The sequence below is a fragment of the Eleutherodactylus coqui genome, chromosome 1, assembly GCF_035609145.1.
Source record: "Eleutherodactylus coqui strain aEleCoq1 chromosome 1, aEleCoq1.hap1, whole genome shotgun sequence".
In the NCBI taxonomy this organism is placed as follows: Eukaryota; Metazoa; Chordata; class Amphibia; order Anura; family Eleutherodactylidae; genus Eleutherodactylus; species Eleutherodactylus coqui.
Genome location: NC_089837.1, coordinates 219,903,977 through 219,928,129, shown reverse-complemented (window position 1 = coordinate 219,928,129; position 24,153 = coordinate 219,903,977). Strand labels below are relative to the sequence as shown.

Below are 24,153 nucleotides of genomic sequence, written 5' to 3'. Positions count from 1 at the left end.
AGAATTATTTTGAGTTTAGGTGTCCTAAAAATTTTTTTGAGAATACAATCGTACAATCTGCATTTAACCCTTCCTCTGGGTCATCATGAATCCTGCACAAAGCATTGACCTTGCCGTTTCTTGATCCAGGATGGTAGGAAATAGTAAAATTGAATCTAAAGAAGAAAAGGGCCTAGCGAGCTTGTCCTGCAGACAATCTTTTAGCTGTCTGTCTGGACAAATTCTAGATTTCTATGATCTGTAAAGACTAACACCGGGTACTTTGCACCTTCCAAAAGATATTTCCATTCAGAGAAGGCAACTTTGATGGCCAATAGTTCTTTGTTCCTAATATCATAATTTTCTTTCTGTAGGAGACATAATATGGGACAGGAAGGCACAAGGATGTAACTACATGTTGTCTCATTGCGACAAGATGACTTTGGCAGCCAAGTTGGAGGTATCTACTTCCACAACGAAAGGTAGTTCAGGGTTTGGGTGAGTTAAAGGGGTTGTCCCGCGCCGAAACGGGTTTTTTTTTTTTTCAACCCCCCCCCCCGTTCGGCGCGAGACAACCCCGATGCAGGGAGGTAAAGAAAGCTCACCGGAGCGCTTACCTTAATCCCCGCGCTCCGGTGACTTCTCTACTCACCGCTGAAGATGGCCTCTTCCTCCGTGGACCGCAGCTCTTCTGTGCGGTCCACTGCCGATTCCAGCCTCCTGATTGGCTGGAATCGGCACGTGACGGGGCGGAGCTACACGGAGCTACACGGAGCCCCATAGAAGACTGCAGAAGACCCGGACTGCGCAAGCGCGGCTAATTTGGCCATCGGAGGCCAAAAATTAGTCGGCTCCATGGAGACGAGGACGCTAGCAACGGAGCAGGTAAGTATAAAACTTTTTATAACTTCTGTATGGCTCATAATTAATGCACAATGTACATTACAAAGTGCATTATTATGGCCATACAGAAGTGTATAGACCCACTTGCTGCCTCGGGACATCTCCTTTAATATCAGTGCAGAGGTAAAATGAGACTTGAGTTCCTGAAAGGCTACCTGTGCCTCTGGGGACCAACAAAAGGTTTAGAATTTCTTCGCGAGCATAGTGATTGGGAGGATGACCTTAGAGAATTCTTTGATAAATTTTCTATAACAGTTTGCAAAACCAACAAAGCGTTGAACATCTTTCAGATTTCTCGGGGTAGGCCAATTGACCACAGCTTCAATTTTTTTAACATCCATACTCAGTCCCCCATGGAAGATGATGTACCCCAGAAACCGAATACTGACTTTTTCAAATTTGATGTAAAGATGATTTTTTTTAAGATGATCTAGAACCTCTTGAACATGTTTGCGATGATCTTTCAAATTAAGAATGTCATCAAGGTAGACCACCATAAATTGATCCAAAACATTCTGGAAGATGTCAGTTATGAAATGCTGGAAGGTGGCGGGGCATTACAAATGCCAAAAAGCATAATTAGATATTCAAAATGTCCATATCTCGTTCTGAAGGCAGTTTTCCACTCACCCCAGGACAAATCTATATGAGGTTATAGGTGCCTCTCAAATCTAGTTTGATGAAGATTTTTGCAGAATAAAGTCTTTCCAACAGTTCTAGAATCAAAGGAAGAGGGTAACGATTCTTGACCACCGTAATTTTATTTAGTTCACTATAATCAATGCATAGCCGCAGCATAGAGTCCTTCTCCACAAAGAACAAAGATGCACCAGCGGAAGAAGACAAGGGTCTAATGTAACCTTTCTTTAAATTCTCGTCCGGGTATTCTCTAGGGCAACTTATTCAGGTTCGGATAAGCTGTAAATTTGCCCAAAAGGAAAAGTTGTTCCAGGAAGTAATTCAATGGGACAATCATGCGGAGGTAATTGATCAAATTTTGTCTTGTTGCAGACCTCATGAAATTGCTGGCAGTGTTGGGATAGCTTATTAGAACTCGATTGACTGCCCTCCAAATCAAAGATAATTTCCTGCACAGGAGAAATCAACTGAACATTTTCCTTGCAGTGTTATGAAGGAGACAACCCTTAAATCCCAGTTTACAGATGGATTTTGAAAAGCCAAGGCATTCCTAAAATGACAGGAAATTTAGATGAGGCAATTAGATGGACGCTAATCATTTCACGGTGACCAGGTTCTATAACAAATTTAAGTTCAATAGTCTCCTGAGTCAGAGGCCAGAACAGAAAGTGAACCATCCACTGTTTCCACATGGACTGGGATGGATTTGGTTCTACTTGGGATGTTGTTGTCAAGGGCATATCTCAAGTCGATGAAATTTGCTCCTGCTCCAGAATCCAACATGGCAGTACATTGTAACTTGCGACTTCCAGCAATGATCTGTATGGGAAAAACAAAATGAAATGGTGAGGAAGGCATCTCTATCTTCTCTTGCATTAAAGAAGGTATGGTCAGTTCGGAAACCTCTGAATTGTTTCCCATCTTGGCACTGGTGAAAGAGATGGTTCTTCGGGACTGGTTAGATCAATAACAAGCAAAATGTCCTGAGTTCACGCAATAAAGACAGAGACCCTCCGCCCAACACTTCTCCTTCTCTGCTGTGGATAGAGGTCCACGAATAACATCAACCCGCATAGGTTCAGATATAGGTTCTGGTCTTTGCTGTCTCTTTCCTTTGCTCGGTGAGTCTTTGATCAATACAGATACACAATAGAATGAAGTCCTTCAAATTGTCCGGAGTCTCAACTCTAGTGAGCTCATCCTTAACTAGATCTGATAATCCTCATCGAAACTGGCTTTTCTGAGTGGCTAGGTTTCATGTGGTATCGGTTACCCAGCAACGAAAGTCCGCAGTATATTCAGCAACTAAGCATCGCCCTTGTCGCAAGTGATATAACCTTCCCTCTGAGGTGGCGCAGTGGATAGGGTCATCGAAGACCTGATCCATAGCAGTAATAAAGTTGTCAAGATCATTGAGGAAGTTACTACCTTTTTCCACATCAGGCGAGGCCCACGCAAGATTCTGTTCGGTATGAAGATTGATGATAAACAATACCTTCTTTCTATCACTAGTAAACAAGGTAGGGTGCATCTGGCAATAGATCCTAAATTGATTTAGGATTCCCCGATACTAATGACAAACCCCACTGAATTTCACAGGCAATGGCATACGGACATCAGAAGCCGAATTGTGCTGATCAGAAAGTTGCCTCTGTAGATTGACTACATTGTTGTGTTGTTCCTGAACTAATCTCTGTAAATCATCCACCTTCTTTTGGTAGTTAGTGCAAAGGTCACTTAATTCATCAACCTCTTTCCTCAGAATGGTGACAACAGACTCCATTTTTGGGCGTGATTATTTTGTAAGAAAGAGGATCTGGATGGGAGTCCTCAGGTTGTGGCCAACTCAACAGAAACTGTGTAGTCAGAGGAAGCTGGTGGTCATACATAGAGCAGCAGGTACAGTAAGGTAGCAGGCAGGTACATAGTCAGTGGAAGCCGGAGGTCATACATGCAGCAGCAGATAAGTAAGGCAGCAGGCAGGTCGAAACAGGAGCTTGACTTAAGGCTAAAGACTCAATAATCACGTAAGGGAGGCATGACAAGACCAAGTTTAATGAATGAAAACTAGGTGGAGTCTCCTCAGAACAGAAACTGGAGCAAGGAACCAAGATCAAAGTTCAGCAGGGAAGCTGTCTACAGGAGGAAAGCTCACCAGGAAGAGCCCTCAACTGGGACATAGGAACTCGAGGGTTCGAGTCCTGACACATACCATATCTCCTAAACCAAGCCCCTCTTTACTCCTCCTGATAACATGCTCCCTGCTAGCCATAATCAAATGCCCCCTGCAGTCATACCAATTCAGCCACTATATGACTTAAGTCTGACCATTGACTATGTGTATAGCATCCCACACTCTCCGCCTCGCCATACAGTGCACATCTCCAGCCCCTTTACCTTCTGTATCACCCCATTATTTGTAGGATGTAAAGACCCTCACCCCTACTGTTTCCATCAATTGATCACTACATGTAACAGTGGTTTTTGTATCTAACATAGTAACATAGTAACATAGTATGTAAGGCTGAATGAAGACAATGTCCATCCAGTCCAGCCTGTCTATCCTCCTGTGTTGATCCAGAGGAAGGCAAAAAACCCCAAGGGCAGAAGCCAATTTAGCCCTTTTGGGGAAAGAATTCCTTCCCGTCTCCCTAATGGCAATCAGACTGTTCCCTGGATCAACCCCTAATAGTTCCTACCTGCCTGTATACCCAGATTGACCATTAACCTAAGACTTGTATCCTATAATGTCCTTCCTCTCCAGAAAGACATCAAGTCCCCTTTTAAACTCCTCTATGGATTTTGCCATCACCACTTCCTCCGGCAGAGAGTTCCACAGTCTAACTGCTCTTACAGTAAAGAATCCCCTTCTATGTTGGTGATGAAACCTACTTTTCCCTTATCGTAGCGGATGTCCTCTTGTTACCGTCGCGGTCCTGGGTGTAAACAGATCTTGGGAGAGATCCTTGTATTGTCCCCTCATGTACTTATACATAGTTATTTGGTCGCCCCTTAGCCGTCTTTTTTCTAGAGTAAATAATCTCAATTTGGATAGCCTCTCTGGGTATTCCAGTCCCTTCATTCCATGTATTAGTTTAGTTGCCCTTCTTTGAATCCCCTCAAGCACTATGACATCTTTCCTGAGCACCGGTGACCAGAATTGTACGCAGTATTCCATGTGAGGCCTGACAAGTGCCTTATATAGTGGGAGGATAATGTTCTCGTCCTTCGCCCATATACCTCTTTTAATGCACCCCAAGACTTTATTTGCCTTTGCAGCAGCTGACTGGCATTGGTTACTCCAGTTTAGTCTACTATCCACCAATACCCCCAGATCCTTTTCCATATCACTTTTCCTTAGTGGTACCCCATTAAGTGAATATTGGTGACATCCGTTTCTCCTGCCCATGTGCATAGTCTTACATTTTTCAACATTGAACTTCATTTGCCATTTTTCTGCCCAAGCCCCCAGCTTATCCAGGTCCGTTTGTAGCCGCACATTGTCCTCCGTTGCATTAATTATATTGTATAATTTTGTGTCATCTGCAAATATTGATATTTTGCTGTGCAGCCCCTCTATTAGGTCATTGATAAATATGTTGAACAGAGTGGGGCCTAATACTGAACCGTGTGGCACCCCGCTAGCGACTGTGGTCCAATCAGAGTACGAACCATTTATTACCACCCTCTGCTTTCTATCTCCGAGCCAATTTTTTACCCACTTACACACGTTTTCGCCCAGTCCGAGCTGCCTCATTTTGTATATTAGCCTATTATGTGGCACGGTGTCAAATGCTTTAGAGAAGTCCAGATATACGAGATTAATAGATTCTCCCCGGTCAAGCTTAGAGCTTACTTCATCGTAGAAACTGATCAGATTTGTCTGACATGAGCGACCCTTCATGAATCCATGCTGGTGAGGAGTTATTCCCTTGTTCTCCTTGAGGTACTCATCGATGGCGTCTCTCAGAATCCCCTCGAAAATTTTTCCCGTTACTGAAGTGAGACTTACTGGCCTGTAGTTACCAGGCTCACTTTTGCTCCCTTTTTTGTAAATTGGAACCACGTTGGCAATGCGCCAATCCAATGGTACTACACCGGTCTTGATAGTGTCTAGAAATATTAGATATAGCGGCCTAGCTATCTCGTCACTTAGTTCCCTTAGTATCCTTGGGTGTAATCCATCTGGGCCCGGCGATTTATCAATTTTAGTCTTCTTTAGTCGCTTCCGCACCTCCTCCTGCGTTAGGTATGAGATATTTTGTGATGGGTTCATTTTATTCCCCTGCATCTCGTGTGGCATTTCCTTTTCGTTTGTGAATACACTTGAGAAGAAACTGTTTAGTAGATTTGCTTTCCCTCCGTCATCATCAATGATCTCTCCTGCATTATTTTTTAAAGGGCCAGTGTTCTCCCTGCAAATCCTTTTGCTGTTAATATAGTTGAAAAATAGCTTCGGGTTGTTTTTGCTCTCTTTGGCGATCCGTCTTTCTGCTTCCTCCTTGGCAGTTTTGATCTTATCTTTGCATATTTTGTTTTTTTCCATGTATGATTTTAGCGCTTCTTCGCTGCCTTGTTGCTTTAGTAGTTTGAACGCTTTCTTTTTTTCGTTTATTGCCCCTCTTACCGTCTTGTCGAGTCACATTGGTTTCCTTTTAGTTGAGTTTCTTTTATTTTTATCTGTTCTCCTTTGTTTTCTAAACGCTGCAGAATATGTTGGTGCTATATAAATAAAGATTATTATTATTCTCAGATGGCCATAGGATCTTAGTTCTAATCAGATCAGATCTACTTGAGTTTGTGTGAAGTTTCTAGTCAATTACTCAATCTGTTATGCTGTTGCATGAATTCTACCATAGAAAATGCCTGGAGGGGAACCCAGACACACCTAGACAGATACTGATGATTAGAGACTACTGTCACACAGTTATAATAGAGGAGATCACATCTTATCCTCTTGACTGTATACTATGGTCTGTAGCTTATTTTGGAGTTTGCATGTTCACCCTGTGTTTGTGTGGGTTTTCTCTGGGTACTCAGTTTTCCCCCCATACTGCAAAAACATACAGATAGGTGATTATAGATTGTGAGCCTCAAAGAGGGCAGAACCAAAAATCAAGTGATGTATAGTGCTGCATAATATGCATTTGCTATATAAATTGAGGTGATTATATAGGTGAGTCTAGAAGGCAATGATAATTAAACTGCTCCACAACAGGCAGAAATGGTATAGCCCCTAGCTACTGCTGTGCTGAAGCACCAATAAATTGATTTGAGAGTGAAAGTAAAATATCTCACTCTCAAGATGGTAGCTAATAAGCATCAGACAGGGATCTGCACTGCATGGACATGAGTGCAATACACAGAGGAAACCTCCAGAGTGTGACAGTCAATCATGTGAGGGGGGTAGGCATGGAACAATGCATTTTCGATGGAGTGGCCCTTTAAGCATGACTTAGCTTCTCTTCTTACAATTATATTTAAGTAAATACGTATGTAGTGTCCCAGAACCAGAATCCCTGTGTGGTTGCATAAAGAATATTTTCCACATGCATAATAATATATATTATTTGTACCTTACATTGCACTGTTTTATATTTGAAGAACTTTACATAAACTCAGGCTATACAGAGCTATAAGTTGCATCAGTTTTTCCAAAGCTAAATTCTACCAGTAGAGTTGAGTGCCAAGACCAGAGAGAGAGCCCAGAATCTTCACCATACCTTTTGTCAAGGAAGCTGCTTTCTAGCACATGCTAGAAATAAATGAATAAGTTGACAACTTTGTGTTAGCTTCCCCTTTGTCTATGGGATATGTCTCTACATATTCTGACACTGTCCAAAAAATGCTGGCAATCTTGGAATACAAGTATTTTAATAAGACAGCCATGTCAGGGAATCTGACAGATTCTCATAAAAATATATTATCATAAAATAACTTATTTCAATTTACAATTTCTAATATACTGATTACTATTTCAATCTGTTAGCCAGAAGTAGACCAAGTTTACAAAGAACTGAATACTGTTCAACTTACTTTTCAAGATAAGCTGCCATGTGTACATGAGGAAAAGAACTGTCTGGTTATTTTATGACTTGCATATGGCATTTTCACCAGCTTTCCCCACTTTATGCTGTATCTCTAATTTTTTGTTGTTGTTGTTGAGCTGGTGGGTGGATCCACAGGAAAAAAAACAGATTCTGCTCCCTAACCTTCTATAACACATTCACAGAAATAACAGTAGTATGGATAACAGTGCAAGCAGTAGTGATCAGTGTACAGTTGTCATCAAAAGGCTTCAACCCCCATTGCAAACTGGATTTATTTATCACATTTACAAACTTTAAGTCGTTTGCAAAAAAAAAATCAATTAAACAAAAACAATTTACCCCTTTAACCCTATCCAATCCAATTTCTATCCTGGTCTTCCTAGGGGGCTTACTCTTTTTCTGCCGTTATACAACAGCGCTACATGCTGGCTAAAGCCAGTACTGCATGAGGTGACACGTTGGATAGGCTCTGACAGCAGAGAGGCTGGCAATATACAGTAAGAGAACCCCGACAGATATCTTCCAACATCAGAGCTGTACAGTCTTATATCATAATGTCTTCAGTGGTCAGACAGTGGATTGGAAGGGGTTAAAGTTTTACTGCAACTCTTGAGATTGGTTCAGTCTGACAACATGTGTGTCGGATCAGAAAACACTGTGCACCCTTTCCTTTGGGGTACCATTTGCACATTTACTTATCATTTGGCATAGTATCACTGAGACAGTGGAAGAGCAAACATGGCACTTGGGCAAGCAGTATAAAACAGAATATTTCACTACATTTCTGCAACAATGGTTCTCACGAGGCACCACTCCAGGGATGAAGGAAGCCTGGCCCTAACCTAGCAGGGAGGTGACGGATCCCTGCCTAATGTGGAGTCATCGCCTCAATAAAAGGCGGCCCCACGGTCTTGTTTCTGGGCCCTGATTGTCCCTATAGGAGCCCCTGGAGAGATAAACGGACACCACAAGGCAAAACAGCAATTAACAGCAGGAAAACAACTGAAAAGAAATCCCACAGCAACTTATCTGCGAGTTGCAATACACGCAGCACGGAAGAGCTCCAAACTCCAAGGACTCCACCATGGAACGGAATAAGCAGCACTGATCACCAGGAGGGGTGAGCATATATAGCCACTCTGCACCTGAAAACTGGCAGAGTGAATAGAAAAACACACCTCCACCCTACTCCCAGGTATGACCAATCCAGCATGCATCCATGCAGCAAAGGCAGACAGCACTAGCAGAATCTGCACGTGGTGCATTAACCCTTGACCTGCTCAACAAGGCAACAGATCTTTACCTGTGCTGGGGCCACCATGCCATGACGTTGTCGCGACCGAAAAGCCGCTACCAATGGTAGTGTGAGAGGGTGAAATAGCCTCCAATATGTGTACATTATTCTTGTTACTGTATATAGTCCTCTGCTGTGTGTTTTATTATTTGTCCACAAGAGGTCGCTGTTCTACAAAGCTGTGAGGTGACAGGAACATGGTAGCCTGTGATTGGAGCATCCGTTGCCTGGTTACACCGACCGCAATGGAGGAAAGAAAATTTTTAAAAGCATGCGTACACTGTGGGGTGAAAGTTAGTTGGTCCAGGGAGATAACACAGTGGAGCTATGGAAGAGGAAAGGAGGTTGTGTCCTGAGTGAGGGGAGTGTCCGGAGGGGATGAGAGCTGGATAACCGGAGCAAGACTGGATATTGTGTGGACAATACTAGATGTCGCTGAGGAAGTGAGTAATGGCTCTCTGCGGTACCAAACGCTTTTCTGGAGGGGCCCCTCATCCGTCTGGACTCTTTAGCTGATCGTTCAGTAGACCGGGCCAGTAAGAAAACTTTGTGCGCGCAGACACCATATATTGGCGCCAAGTTACTCGGGACTGCGTTGGGGCCTGTAGTTAGACTAGATAGGATTATGGACCGTGTCAGGCCACACTTCACCGGGATCTGCGTAGTGGCTGGCAGGCCACATCCAGCCGTCAGTAAGAAGCTTCTGGAGAACATTCACCTGGCTATATAGCCACTTTTCTTTTGATCTTTATACATTTTCCTTATTGTTTTGGGTTTGAGTCAGTGCTGTTAAGTTTGTAAGCTGTTTTGCTGCACCGCCGGTACTCAGATCACTCTCCCTTCCCTTTGTTCCTGAGTAGTGGTAGGGGCCGGTTTATTGACGCCTGCCCGTTAGATAAAAGCATAGCTTATTTTAGTAGCGCACATTTGGGGAGTACAATGCTGTATGTGAATTTTGTTGGGTTACCTATTGTTTGTGGTCACGTGGGCCACAGTGCTTTAGTAAAATTCAGTTTGCACCTGAACTGGTGTCTGACACGTTTTTCTTGTCTGTGACTTCGCTGTATCCTGGGGAGCCCACCCCGGTACATGGCTTACAGTAGTGCCAGCTCACATAACCCCATCAATACTACATCCTGATATTGAGATTATGTAAATATAAAATCCAGCACCTTCTAAAAATATTCAATCCTTTATTATAGCATATTAAAGAGCTGACAGCACATCAGTGATATGCTGTCAGCTTTTTAATATGTTATAATAAAGGATTGTATTGTTACGAAAGGAGCTGCATTTTATATTTAAACAGACTTGGAGTTTATCTTGGCTTGCTTGTCCACAAGTGAATGTGCCTCTCCACCACCACAGATGCCAATCAATACTGACATACTTCTTGGATGGTTGAGCCATACACCTTTCTTCCGAATATCTTCTAACATGTCTCAACAACATATAACTAAATGTACACGTATGCTTTATACTTTTTTCTTCATACTGTACCCTGCAACAAGCCACTGTCTGTCCACGTAGAGATGAACATTATCAATACGCTCATGATTAGCATAATGAAATCGTTTAGGCAGGTCCTTCTTCATGTAAGGTTTAAAATGCTGATCCGCCTTCCGACACTGCAAACAACATAAGTTTCAGTTTCAAATAAATAAGAGAAGAAAACAATGGCATTTTTTCATCCATGTTTCCTCAGTAAAACCTTACAAGCAGAATCAAGTGTAGCTGACCCCTGGGCCATTGCATGATTGTTCTATCTTTTAGCTGCACTTCTGTGGTCTCAGTTACCCATCCTTGGATCTCCTCTAGAGTAATGGCATAAAGGGCTTAAACAGATGAATGCATGCGCAAATACGCTAACCGCAATGGAACATATTTGTGCATTAACAAGTCCAAAGCCTTCGTTTTTTTTACAGTTCAAACTCCGTGCTATTGCGCACGCAAAACAAAAGTAGTAAAAAAAACAAGATTATGGCAACCAGATTGATTGACAACTGGCTAATAGAGGGAGAAAGCATGGAGGCAGTGACAGACGTCATATTTCTAGGTGCAAAGATTACTGCAGACGCGGACTGCAGCCAGGAAAACAGAAGACGTTTACTTCTTGGGAGAAGAGCAATGACCACTCTCAATAAAATAGTTAGAACAGAGACATCACAATGACAATGAAGTTAAAGCAATTGTAACCCATGGATGTGAGAGCTGGACATTAAGGAAGGCTTAGTGAAGGAAAATAGATGTTTTTGAACTGTGGTGTTAGAGGAAAATGCTGAGAGTGCCTTGGACCGCAAGAAGATCAAACCAGTCCATACTGCAGGAAATTAAGCCAGACTGCTCACTGGAGGGAAGGATATTAAAGGCAAAACTGAAGTACTTTGGCCACATAATGAGAAGACAGGATACCTTGGAGAAGATGCTGATGTTGGGGAAAGTGGAAGGCAAAAAGAAGAGGGGCCAACCAAAAGCAAGATGAATGCATGATATCCTTTAGGTGATGGACTGGACCTTCGTGGAGTTGGGGGTGGCGACAGCCGACAGGAAGCTCTGGCGTGGGCTGGTCCACGAGGTCACGAAGAGTCGGAAGTGACTGAACGAATAAACAACAACAAACCTATGCAAAATGATCGCTCAAAACTGTCAGTTTCTGACGAATTTTGAGCGATCAGCTGTGTGTAAATGGACCTTAAGTTCATACTTTATGGCTAGGTTCACACATAATACCTTTCCAGCTGAAAACATGGCTTAGGAGGTTTTTTACGGCTCAGAAGAAGCGGCACTGTGTTGCTGTGCAGGCACCCTCAAACTAAGTCCAGCCTAAGGCTACATTTACATGGACTAGTGTAATATCAGGCCGAGAAACTGAGCCCAATACCAATTGCCAATGTCTGTTTTTTACGCCAATGCGAGGTGGTTTTTAATCAAAAGAAAAATAGAAGTGGAGAGAAGCTGCTACCGTTAAAAAAATTTCATTTTTTATTAAATAAAAAGCATACAGCTCACATGTCCGCACTGAACGCGTTTTGGCTACAATAGCCTTTGTCAACAGCTAGCTGATTAACATGCGAGAGGTTCAAATGTTGCATTCGTAAGGCCAGTTTCACGCAGCCTAGAAACTCATGCGAGAATTTTGTGTTGCAAGACACACAAATGTTGTGCGAATGAACCCCATATGGAGTTATACACATGAGTGATGTGGGGAAAAACTTGCTGCATGTCCTATATTTGTGCATTCCTCAGAACGCATGTCCCATTGTTTTCAATGGGACAGTAATTACACAGCGTGATATGTGCATGAGAGTGCAATGTAAGGGCATTACTATTGAAAACAATGGGAAACACTTGCCGATCCTCTAATGCGACTAAAAGCCATGCCGGAGGATCGCTACTTCACATAAGTGATGGGACGTGGGTTTTTTTGCCAGAAAGATGCCTTGCATTGGTGGGAAAACACACGCCGATGAGCGCGGTATCGGACCGAGTTTCTTGGCTTGATATCGCGCTCACCTGTGTGTAGGAAGCCAAATACAGGCACAAATAAGCATTCAAATTACATTCATTTGAAAGCAGCCTAAATTAATTTTACTCTGCAAAGTTTTTCAGTCTGTATAGTATTCTATCTATAGACTACTTGCTAGTTACTGTAACACATTTAGCACTCTTTGCAGTAATGTAACATTTCCTGTTAAAAAAGTTTTCTGTGAACGTCTACCCATTTGAGTGTGAGCATACTTACAGTAAGGTTTTTCACAACTCCCTCCGAATCAACTGTTAAAAATATAAAAAAAAGATGCAACATTATTGCTCAGCTCATTAATATAAACATGTAAAACTTTTTATCATGTTGACTCTGCAATCAGAGCTGTACACAGAGCAGGGAGAACCTAGTGACACAAATCTAAATTCAGCTAAATTCACACCACCACATATCTATATCAAGGGTACGAAGGGTCCAGTGTTTGTTAGCCCCCTTGATGAGAAGGTAAACATGACCCTCTGTTTGCTTTATAGCTACAGGAACCTATTCGTACTTGTTTTAATTTAATCATCACAAGTTTAAATGACTACAATAAATATTTTAGCTCGTAAAGATAGCTGTAGGCTGTGTTTCCACGCAAAAAAAAAAACACTTGTGAGTGAAACTCGGCCCAGCTGTGGCTGACAATAGCCACATGATCTTGCTGACATTATCTGGGAGTCATCATTGGATTTAACTTTTCTTTGTTGCATCTTTCTAAATTATTAATAAGAGTTCTTTTCCTTGCCTTTTTAGGACATGTGTCTCTTGTAAAAGCATATCCTGTTGCAAATGGCTTCACGTGGTTAAGAAAATGTATTAAAAAAAACTAATTTCTGTGTGTGAACATTTATTTAGATGAAGAACAGTGTCCCCTGTCCCCCCTCCCCTCTGCATTTGTATGTTATATTTGTGCCCCATCCAAACCAGTTTCCATAGCCTGATGAAGGGTCGATAGAAGAACCCGAAAGCTTGCTATATCATGTATTTTGTAAGCCATTAAAAGGTATCATATCTACAAGATTACTTGGTTTCTCTTACTGAGAACAATCACACCTAGAAAATGTATAGATATGATACTATTTCCAATAACTCTAATATTGGTCATTTATGGTCTGGACTTTCTTCGTTTTAATTTCTGTTCTTCCTTCTAATTCTTTCTCTTTCTCTCTCACTCTCAATGGGTGGATTGAAGAAGTCAAAATGACCTTCCCGGCCTAGACAAACAAAACTGGCCTAACTGCTTCTCTGACTACCTGATGAATATTATGCACAGTATGTATTGGTTATCTAAGACATTACATGACTGGCCAGTGCTGCTCATGTTGACAGCATTGGTCAATCAAAGCAGGTGTAGTATCTTAGACTATTGATGCACAGTGTGCATTAGGTAGTCAGAGAAGCTGGTGGAGCCATCTTTGTTTGTCCAGGCCTGGAGGGTCGCTTTAATGCACTTTTTTTTGATAATGACGTGTTTTTACTATATGATTTTTGGAACTTGTATTGTTTTAATAAAACATATATATTTTGGATTATGTTTTTTTGTTTCAACCTCTTACTTAAAAGTAAAAATCAGAACTTCAACATAAACAACAACTTTCACCATAAATAATATCTGAGCAGTTCATTGGCCTTACAAGATAAGTAATCTGCAGGGACGTTCCTCGCACGAATGCGACCTGCTGGTCCACTATACGTGTAAAAAAAATCAGTGGATGGAAAGTAATCGGACATAAATTCTATCTGTTCACAAAAGGTTTTCTCCATTCCTGAAAGTAAACAAAGAGTTGAAATATATGAATACATAGGGAAATACATAATGGTGATTTACGGTAAACTAGAACATCATAAAAAACTGTTTTACCAGTACGCTAATATATTAAAATTGGCTACAGGAAGCAATATAACTTGGTACAGCATAATTCCCTAAAAGGCTAGGTTCGCATTATGTCCACATTCTGTGACTGTTTGAACAAGCCCAAGGCATGTATACTATTTATTTGCTGCTTACTGCTATTTCCTACTTCTGCTTACTTATTTTTTTACTCATTTTTGCATTCAGCAGTATTGAAAAGCATATTAGAGGCAAAAGAATTATAATGAACACTACAGCTCATTAGTTTCAACACAGCACAAAAAAGGCAAATAAACATGTTTTGTACTCAATATACACATAGGTTACAAATGAATTGAGCCTTGATTTCCTTACATTTTTTCTCATCCAAGTATTCACCCTCATCAGTGATCACAGTACGGATTTACTTGCCTAAATAAATCCATATCCACACACAACTAGCTTATTTTGTTCATTTGAGACTTGTCCACAATTTGGCTGTAGCATGAAGATTAATAAACTATAGTTTATATACCGTGCACATATTTGCTAAGAACAGTATTTTGACATGTGTTTGGATAATGACAGCCTATCGGCACATTAAAAATGTCAGTAGAGTTTCCTGACATATACATTTAAAGTTTACTTCAAATGTGCTGTGAATCAAGCAAAACATGGTAGGAATCAATATAATATCAAGGAACAAGTGCATACCATGGTCAGCAACCAATATCAAGTTCACACAGTTGTGAAGATTCCTTTGCTTCAGCCCATCCATTAGCATCTCTACTGTCTTGTCAACACGAATCAAGGCCCGAATCACCTAACAGAATGAAGATAATGTTGATACTAACATGTAAAAGATATAGATATGGTACCTGAACCAAGTATATGTCATAGGTAAGGTCAAAGAAACCAAGGCTACTGTATAACTACAGTATCAGAACCAAACTTGCTACATAGATACAATAACAAATGCAAGCTTTTTGCTTAGACATGGTACCAGAACCAACTTCCAATAGAAGAGTTGAAAAGCATGGCACTCACAAATGAAGATTTAAGACAGCAGTTCCTTATTGCATGTTGGGCATACAAACATGGCTGCAAACAGGGGAGAAGGATGGGTGCAATAAAAGGTGACAGCCTTTTTGCGTAGCTAGATACTTCTTCAAGCCTTGCACCTTGTACCAGATACCAGAACCAAGCTTGCTATATAGATGCAGTATCAACACCAAGCTTAATGCATAGATACAGTACCGGTCAAGCTTACTACATACGTACAGTGACATGCAGTAAGTATTACTTACCCCACCACTTACTGGACCATATGAATGTCCTGAGGAGTCTGGTTCCTCAACGTAAACTGTATAGAAATCTGGTCTATAAAACACATATGGAAGATGTTGTAGTAGCATAGTTGAAAATAGGGCACACATTATTACTACCATAGCAGAAGAAGAGATACCTCTTATCTTTTGGAAGGTCAAGCCACTGCAGAATGGCGTGTATTCTTTCTTCATAATATAAAGACCTTATATTAAAAATAGAACCATTATTTTTCTTAATACTTTTTCATATCTGCATTGCTTTTCACTTTAGAATTTTCATTACAATTTGTAGCATTCCTACCCAGGATACACTAGAGATGCTGTCCGCTTTGGGACAACTTCTTTTGAGAAGAATGTTTAGGGCATGTAGAATAGAGCGGTGCTGGGATTTCTATGTCTGCTAAGCATGAGGGGCACATCCAGCACTGCTCTTGGCAATATAGGACTGACAAGTCATCCAATGTAAATTATTGATGGAGTTTGGTAAAGAAGTTACTCAACTATCCCCCCCAAAAAACTAATTGCTGCAATGAAAGAAAAACACTACTCTGACCAATTAGACCCCACACTGGCGGATGATGTATTCATTTCAGTGCCTCGTGCTGAATGACAGGGGGCATACTCCAATTGGCCGCAGCTGACATAGTGATGTCACTCTGGACCCACTTAAAGGGTAAGCCATAACGCAAAATCTGAAAATCTCCCGATAAATGGGGCTATTATACCCACAGACCACACTTTCATGGTCAAATGTATGCCAAAAGTGTGTTCTTTTGGCATAGGTTAGACAGGATATGTCAGGATCCTCCAGACCCCCCCCCCCCCCAGTCAATGGCATTTCTGAATACAACTATAAACCCCAGTGAATTTAGCCTAACTCCAATTCATAGCAACGAGTTCACATGCATCTTTATTACAATTCTAATGATAAAAATTAAGGTTTAGAGTTGATTAGTGTCTCAGGGGCATCATCTCTTACATGGGGATTCCAGTTTTGGGACTCCTAAGGGGGACTACCCACTACAGTTCTTTTTCACTGCGAAATTCGCAGCGTTTTTTTCTCAGGTGTCTATGGGACTTGTTAATATTAAAATCGCATCGTGCAAAATCGTGATTTCGCTGTAAATTGCGATTTTGCCGCGATGCATTTTTAACATTAGAAAGTCCCGCAGACACCTGGGGAAAAAAAACGCCGCAAATTCGCAAATGCTAGTGGGTAGTCACCCTTAGGGCTCCCACACACTTGCGTTTGTGTTTTTTATTAACGCGATTGTCAATGGGACTTTCTAATGTAAAAAACGCAACGCAGTGCATTGCGTTGCGTTTTTAACATTAGAAAGTTCCATTGACAATTGCGTTAACAAAAAATGCAAACACAAGTGTGTTGGAGCCCTAATAATGTCAACATCTGTCTAAATAACATCCTAAAATTGGAAAGTATGTCTAGCTATAAGCAATAGTCTAATATCTGCAGTGTTCCGCAAAATCTATGTTTAGCATACTCACCCATTATACAATTTAAAGTAGTCAGGGTAGCTTCCATTGATTTTAACATCTGACCCAGGCCAAAAGAATGTACCAGCCTTTAAGCCTTGTTCCATAGCTGTCAACCATACCTAAGTAATAAAATACAAACTTAAAAAACTTCATCCTAATGTCAAAGAAGAAAATACTCTTAACCCCTTAACGACCGGCCCATAGACTTTTTACATCCTAGCTTGCTGGGCCTTATTCCCTGAGGACGTAGAAATATGTTTCCTGCAGGGATTAAGGCCCTGCAAGCTGAGGACGTGACAGCTCCATGCTGCCGGCTCCCGGAGGTAGCCGGCAACCTGGAGCTGCTGTTCCGGGCCACGGGTCCCCTCCCCCGGTCACACATAAAAGTTAGTAAAAAGTTTAAAAAAGTGAAAGATTCAGCTGCCCCGATGGATCAGATCCATCGGGGCAGCTAAAAGTACTCACCCGCCTTTGCCGCGATGACCGGCGATGTCCCAGCCTCCAGGTCCCATCCGCGCTTCTGTGCATGCGTGCCAGACGTCATCCGTTGGGCGCGCACTTAGAAGGCGCGCGCGGCCCGGGAAATTTTATAATGCTTCTGCTCCCAGCTCCTATGTGTAGCCGAGAGCAGAGGGATGTCACCGGGAGCCGCTGTATGCGGTTCCCGGTCACATGATCGCTGCTATCCAATGGATAGCAGCGATCATGTAAAGTAAAAAAAAAGTTTTGAAAAAAAAAGTTTAAGTTTCATCTCCGGTCACGTGATCGCCATTATCCAATAGATAATGGGATTACGTAAAATTTAAGACAGGAAAAACAAAAGATCTCAGCAGCACACCTTCAGCCCGATAGGCTCACAAATAGGGAGAGAAGGATAGAATATGGCGTCAAGCCAATAGATGCACGCTCACCTAGGGGATCCGGACTTCAAAGATCCCAATGCAGCATAGAGAAAATGTGTATGGAGAGCAGCATCAAGTAGAAGCTATTTCAGAAAGACATCCTGGAATCTTCAGGGAATCCAAATCCAATTATCATCTTTATTGAGTTAAAAACTCCATCAGCATGAACAACAAAACTTGCGTCCTTTGCATAGGACGAAACGTCGCAAGTTTTGTTGTTCATGCTGATGGAGTTTTTAACTCAATAAAAATGATAATCGGATTTGGATTCCCCGTAAAATTTAAGACACAGTTGAAGTTTGATGCACCTTTCCTTTTGAGTCCCGTTGTGCATACAGACATATTATTAAGGCAACAATGGGTATGTCTCTGAAAATGGGACAAAAGGGGGATCCATTTTGGGGTGAACGTTTTCATTCTTATGTATGCTATACAAAAAAAATGTTTTTAAAATGACACAATTGCCAAAAAAATTATAATCGTAATTTTTTCCATCTGCTTTGCTCAGATTCATTCAAAAACTGTGCGGTTAAAATACACAGTACACCCCTAGGTGTATGCATTAAGGGGTCTAGTTTTCAAAATGGGGTCATTTGTGGGGGTCCTCTGTCGTTTTGGCTGCTCAGGGGTTCTACAAGTGGGGAATGGGGCCTAAAATGCCTTCAAGCAAAATGTCTGTTCTAAGAGCCACCGGCTGCTCCTTTCGTTTTGGGCCCCGTTGTGAATACGGACATAATTTTAGGGCCATAATGGGTATGTTTCTGAACACGGGACAAACAGGGGTATCTATTTTGTGGTACAAGTCTTCATTCATATGTATGCTGTACAAAAAAAACGGGTTTAAAAGTGACATGATTGCCAAAAAAATGAAAATCGTAATTTTTTCCTTCTGCTTTGCTTAGATTCATTCAAAAACCATGGGGTCAAAATGCGCAGCACACCCCTAGATAAATTCATTAAGAGGTCTTGTTTTCAAAATGGGGTCATTTGTGGGGGTTCTATATCGTTTTGGTCCATTAAGGGCTCTACAATTGGGCAATGGGGCTGAAATCGCCTTCAAGCAAAATGACTGTTCTGAAAGTCATCGTCTGCTCTTTTCGGTTTGGACCCTGTTGTGCATACGGACACAAGATTAGGGCAACAATTGGTATGTTTATGAACACAGGACAAACGGGGATATCCATTTTGGGTGCAAATACGCATTTTCATGTGCATTATAGAAAAAAAATCCCATCTTTTAAATGGCATATTTGCAAAAACAAATTGCATTAATTTCTGAAAGAAATCTGTGGGGTAAAAATACTCACGACCCCCTCAGTGAATACATTAAGGAGTGTAGTTTTTAAAATGGGGTCATTTGTGGGGGTATCTATCATTCTGACTCCTATGAGCCTTTGTAATCTTGGCTTGGTGCCGAAAAATAAAGTGTTCCTCAAAATGCTGAAAATCAATGTTAAATTTGCGCGTCTCTTAAATGGTTAAAAAAAATGGAACTATATATCTTATCAAGAATTTGTACAGTATGTTTGCACATATTTGAGATATCGCAGTTGAAAATGTGAAAAAATGAAACTTTTTTCAAAATTTTCCCAATATTGGCACTTTTAATAAATATACACAAATTCTATCTGACTATTTTCACCACCTAAATGAAGTACAACATGTGGCGAAAAAACAATGTCAGAATCACTGGGATAAGCAAAACCTTTACGGAGTTATGCTATGTCAAAGTGACACATGTCAGATTTCAAAAATTTGGTCTGGTCATTAAGGCGCAAACAGGCTTGGTCACTAAGGGTTTAAATTGTGTGGAAAATGATATAAAGTAAAATGTTACATGTATCCAAAAAACTTCAGGTTTTTATTGTGATATTCAGACAGTGATCGGCATAACAGCTTAGACACTTCAAGTAAAGCTTTTACTCGGCAGTGAATTAGTTAAACACATAAACTGATATGCGGATGCTTATTCTAGAATTATACAATAAAACACTGAAGTTATAAACAATTTGGTGCTGCATTTTCTACAAGTATGGCCGAGCGTAAGTTCACCGTGTATTATGCGTGCATTGTGATACACGGTAATTAGCAGGCAATCAATCAAGTACGTTATCTTATACGTTACCTGCTGTTTCACTCACATTTCTGTCTATGCATTGCGTAATATGCAAGCGCAAAAAACAATGCAGCATGTTCTATTTTGCTGTGTATTACGAAAGAGACAGCCGATTGTTGCTATGGGTGCGTAATCAACGACGCCTAAATGTAATTACATTGTTTATACAGGCCGTTGCGAAGCCGTAGCGCAAGAAATTTAAACAAGAATAAAACAGGAAGACCGCACATGACTGCGTGTGTGAGATACGCTGTCCTGCGCAGTACAATATCGTTGCCATACGCAGCGATAGGCCATCTCACCGGCAGCTCCACAGCGGTAAAACCCTGTATGACCCCTGGTCTATTTTGCTTATTAATCCAAAAGCACCAGCACTGAATTTGCGGAGAAGCTCACCTCCCAATCAAGGATATCTCCACATTTTGAGCTGAACCTGCTCTTCTACTAGTTTTTGTAAGACAATATACTGAATGTATTGGAGCTTCCAGATTGTTTATATAAAATAAATACTTATAAAAACTGAAATTGCAGAAATAATGAATTGCAAGCTGAAAAATAAAATAATCTTCGGGCCAGATGCCTCAGTTATGGCCCCTGCCCTTCTTTTTCTGACACCTATGGATATGGATATTTGCATCCTATTGATAAATCTGGTACATGCTGCACAGGGGAGATTATAGAATTTTTAATACTATTACTTGTGTTACTAGACTTTATGACAGATGTCATTTCTACTAATGCTGAACACTTACCGGCTGGCCTTGCCACCATGAACTGTTAAACTTCTCATTTCCAGAAAGAGAGAACATCTTGTTCAAGTGAAAATCATACATATTGTTGTCAATGATGCCATTTGATTCTGGATACAGGCCCTATGTAGAAATACATTGTGAAACACTGCTGAATTGGCCAAATAACAACAGATTTGGATATAACAAGGACTTTAAAGGGAAACTCCCACATTGAATATTGGCAACGGTTTATAGCGGAGGAGATGCAAAGTAGTTTTGTATACATATGGCCGCCTGCAGATGGCTGGGTCGGATCCCGCTGCAAGAATTCTCGCAGCAGGATGTGGTCCCGTGCCCCTGCACAGCCCTGCGGCTTACCCGCTCTCGGCGTCTCCTCTCTGCGCTGTGTGCCAGCTGCCGCCCAGCCGGTGCATGCGCAGAGAGGAGCCGGCCCGTCACCACTGACATTTCTGTGCGGGCCTCTGCGAGACCCGCACAGAAATAGAGCACGCTGTGATTAGTTTTCCGCGTGTGATTTTACGCGGACAAATCACGGCCTTCTGCCTAGGATTGTGTTATCTAATGCAATCCTATGCAGGCGGCACGGGCGGAGAATTTCCGCTCATGTGCAGGGGGCCTATATGTGAGAAAACATTCAGTATAATTAGTAATTAATTAATTTAAAAAGGACCTGACAGGAGATAAAGTCAGCAGGGCTGTCTGCGTGACTCTTCAGCCGCAGCCCCGCTGACTCCATCCTTGTCTGTTTTTTAACTCACCTCCCTTCTCCCAGATTGGCTCTTCTTAGGTCTAGCTCCCAGCATTCTCAATGTGTCAAGTAGGCAGTCTCTACTGCTCACTCTCAATAGGTAATGTCAGACTTAATTGATAGTCCAAGTCACCTATTGAGAGTGAGCGGTGGGGACTGCCACACTTTGAGATAGATGGGATCCGAACTAAAGAAGAGCCTGTCTAGACAAAGGGAGGCAAGTATGAAAAAAAGCTCAACTCATTTTGCTCTTAACCAATCCAATTTGTATTTTCCTAGGGGGCTTACTCTTTTTCTGTCATTACACAATGGCGCTATCTGCTGGCTAAACCCAGTACTGCATGAGGTGACATGTTGGATAGGCTCCGACAGCAGAGAGGCTGGCAATATACAGTAAGAGAAATCCAACGGATGTCTTCCAACATCGGAGCTGTACAGCCTTAAATCATAATGTCTTCGGAGGTCAGACAGTGGATTGGAAAGGGTTAAGGCCTCTTTTACAAGAGCATTGCGATATTTGTCCGGCCGCATTCTGGCAAAAAATTCTATGGCCGATGGAAAGCGGCTAAATCTCGCGTTTTCTCCCCCATTCACATGGCTGGGTGCGGCGTATATACGCCGCAGCCCAGAATTCCTTCGTTCGGCATGAATCCTTCAACGAGCTCCAGAGAGCCAGCTGACATAGTTTAGCAGCACTAGCTGGTGCTAAGCTCCCTCCCTTTTCTGACAGCTCCCATAGAAGACTAAGGGAGCTGTCGGCTGATCAAGGCCGAAAGATATGGTAAGACCTAATTATTTCCTGCTGCATCAGAAAATCGCCCGGCATATGTCCTATCTTCGGCAGCTGGGCTTTTTTTTTACGAAGGAAATGCTTTAGGAATCCAATGCTTTACATGGTCGCAAGTTTTTTATAGCCGCATAAAGACACTTGTGTGAATAAGGCCTGAGCATGATGCCCTGAGATTGGACTGCATCTTCAACTTGACCGCTTCCCTTTAAACACTATTAATAGTGTGCAATCGTCTCATAGCTAGCAATGCAATAAAATTATGGACAGTAAAATAACAGGCACAAAACGCACTCCAGCCTACAGTATGTAGAGGTCTTTTCTAGCTCTACCAACACTGCTGATTTTGGCTATGGTGATATGTCTGGAATTAGGAGAATAACATTATGAGTCTAAAATTTAGACCCACATTTTAGAGCACGAATAATATTCTATTTATTCACACAAATATAACAGGTGTGGCTTGTGCAGTGGGGCAGGACAACACAGAATTTAATATATATCTATATACATAAAGACAAAAGCTCTCACTGACTCACTCACTCACTGATTCACTGACTGACTCGCCACTAATTCTCCAACTTCCCGCTGTTGTAGAAACATGACATTTGGTAAGAGCATAGATTTTATCCAAAATAGGAAAAGTAAAGCGGTCCCAACTCTATTATTCAATTCTAGCACAAAAGAATTAGCGTCCAAATTTTACGTACGTAATCTAAATCTCTCACTTCCCAATGTCATAGAAACTTGGGATTTGGCACGAGCATTGATTGTGTCATAAATAGGAAAAACTAATGGGTCCCAACTCGATTATTCAATTCTAGCGCAAAAGAACTAGCGTCCAAATTTTACGTACAGAATCTAATTCTCTCACTTCTTGGTGTAATAGAAAGTTGAAATTTGTCACGAGCATTGATTATGTCATAAAAGGAAAAGCTAATGGGTCCCAACTCGATAATTTAATTCTAAGCGCAAAAGAATTAGCGTCCAAATTTTAAGTACGGAATCTAATTCTCCAACTTCCCAATGTCATAGAAATTTGAAATTTTGCACGAGCATTAATTATGTCATAAATAGGAAAAGCTAATGGGTCCCAACTCGATTATTCAATTCTAAGCGCAAAATAATTAGCATCCAAATTTTACGTACGGAATGTAATTTTCTCACTTTCCGGTATCATAGAAACGTGAAATTTGGAACAGGCATTGATTATGTCATAAAGAGGAAAAGTTTATGGGTCCCAACTCGATTATTCAATTCTAAGCGCAAACGAATTAGCGTCCAAATTTTACGTACGGAATCTAATTCTCTCACTTCCCGGTGTCATAGAAACTCGAAATTTGTCACGAGCATTGATTATGTCATAAATAGGAAAAGCTAATGGGTCCCAACTCGATTATTCAATTCTAAGCACAAAAGAATTAGCATCCAAATTTTACGTACGGAATCTAATTCTTTCACTTCCCGGTGTCATAAAAACTTGAAATTTGGCACGAGCATTGATTATATTATAAATAGGAAAAGTTAATGGGTCCCAACTCGATTGTTCAATTCTAAGCGCAAATGAATTAGCGTCCAAATTATTACGTACGAAATCTAATTCTCTCACTTCTTGGTGTCATAGAAACTTGAGATTTGGTACGGGCATTGATTGTGTCCTAAATATGAAAAGTTAATGGGTCCCAACTCGATTATTCAATTCTAAGCGCAAAAGAATTAGCATCTAAATTTTACGTACGGAATGTAATTTTCTCACTTTCCGGTGTCATAGAAACGTGAAATTTGAACGGGCATTGATTAT

General features: G+C 41.3%; 1 protein-coding gene across 1 annotated transcript in view; it reads right to left on the bottom strand.

Annotated features, from left to right (window-relative positions):
• Positions 1 to 24,153, bottom strand: part of ENPP3 (ectonucleotide pyrophosphatase/phosphodiesterase 3) — a 110,466-nt gene that overhangs the window by 51,441 nt on the left and 34,872 nt on the right. The window contains exons 8-15 of the mRNA XM_066605563.1: positions 20,818 to 20,937; positions 17,057 to 17,166; positions 15,688 to 15,753; positions 15,530 to 15,602; positions 14,937 to 15,045; positions 14,026 to 14,157; positions 12,608 to 12,639; positions 10,366 to 10,493 (exon numbers count right to left, since the gene is read on the bottom strand). Of these exons, the coding sequence (XP_066461660.1) occupies positions 10,366 to 10,493; positions 12,608 to 12,639; positions 14,026 to 14,157; positions 14,937 to 15,045; positions 15,530 to 15,602; positions 15,688 to 15,753; positions 17,057 to 17,166; positions 20,818 to 20,937 (770 nt within the window). The remainder of the gene's footprint in view (positions 1 to 10,365; positions 10,494 to 12,607; positions 12,640 to 14,025; positions 14,158 to 14,936; positions 15,046 to 15,529; positions 15,603 to 15,687; positions 15,754 to 17,056; positions 17,167 to 20,817; positions 20,938 to 24,153) is intronic.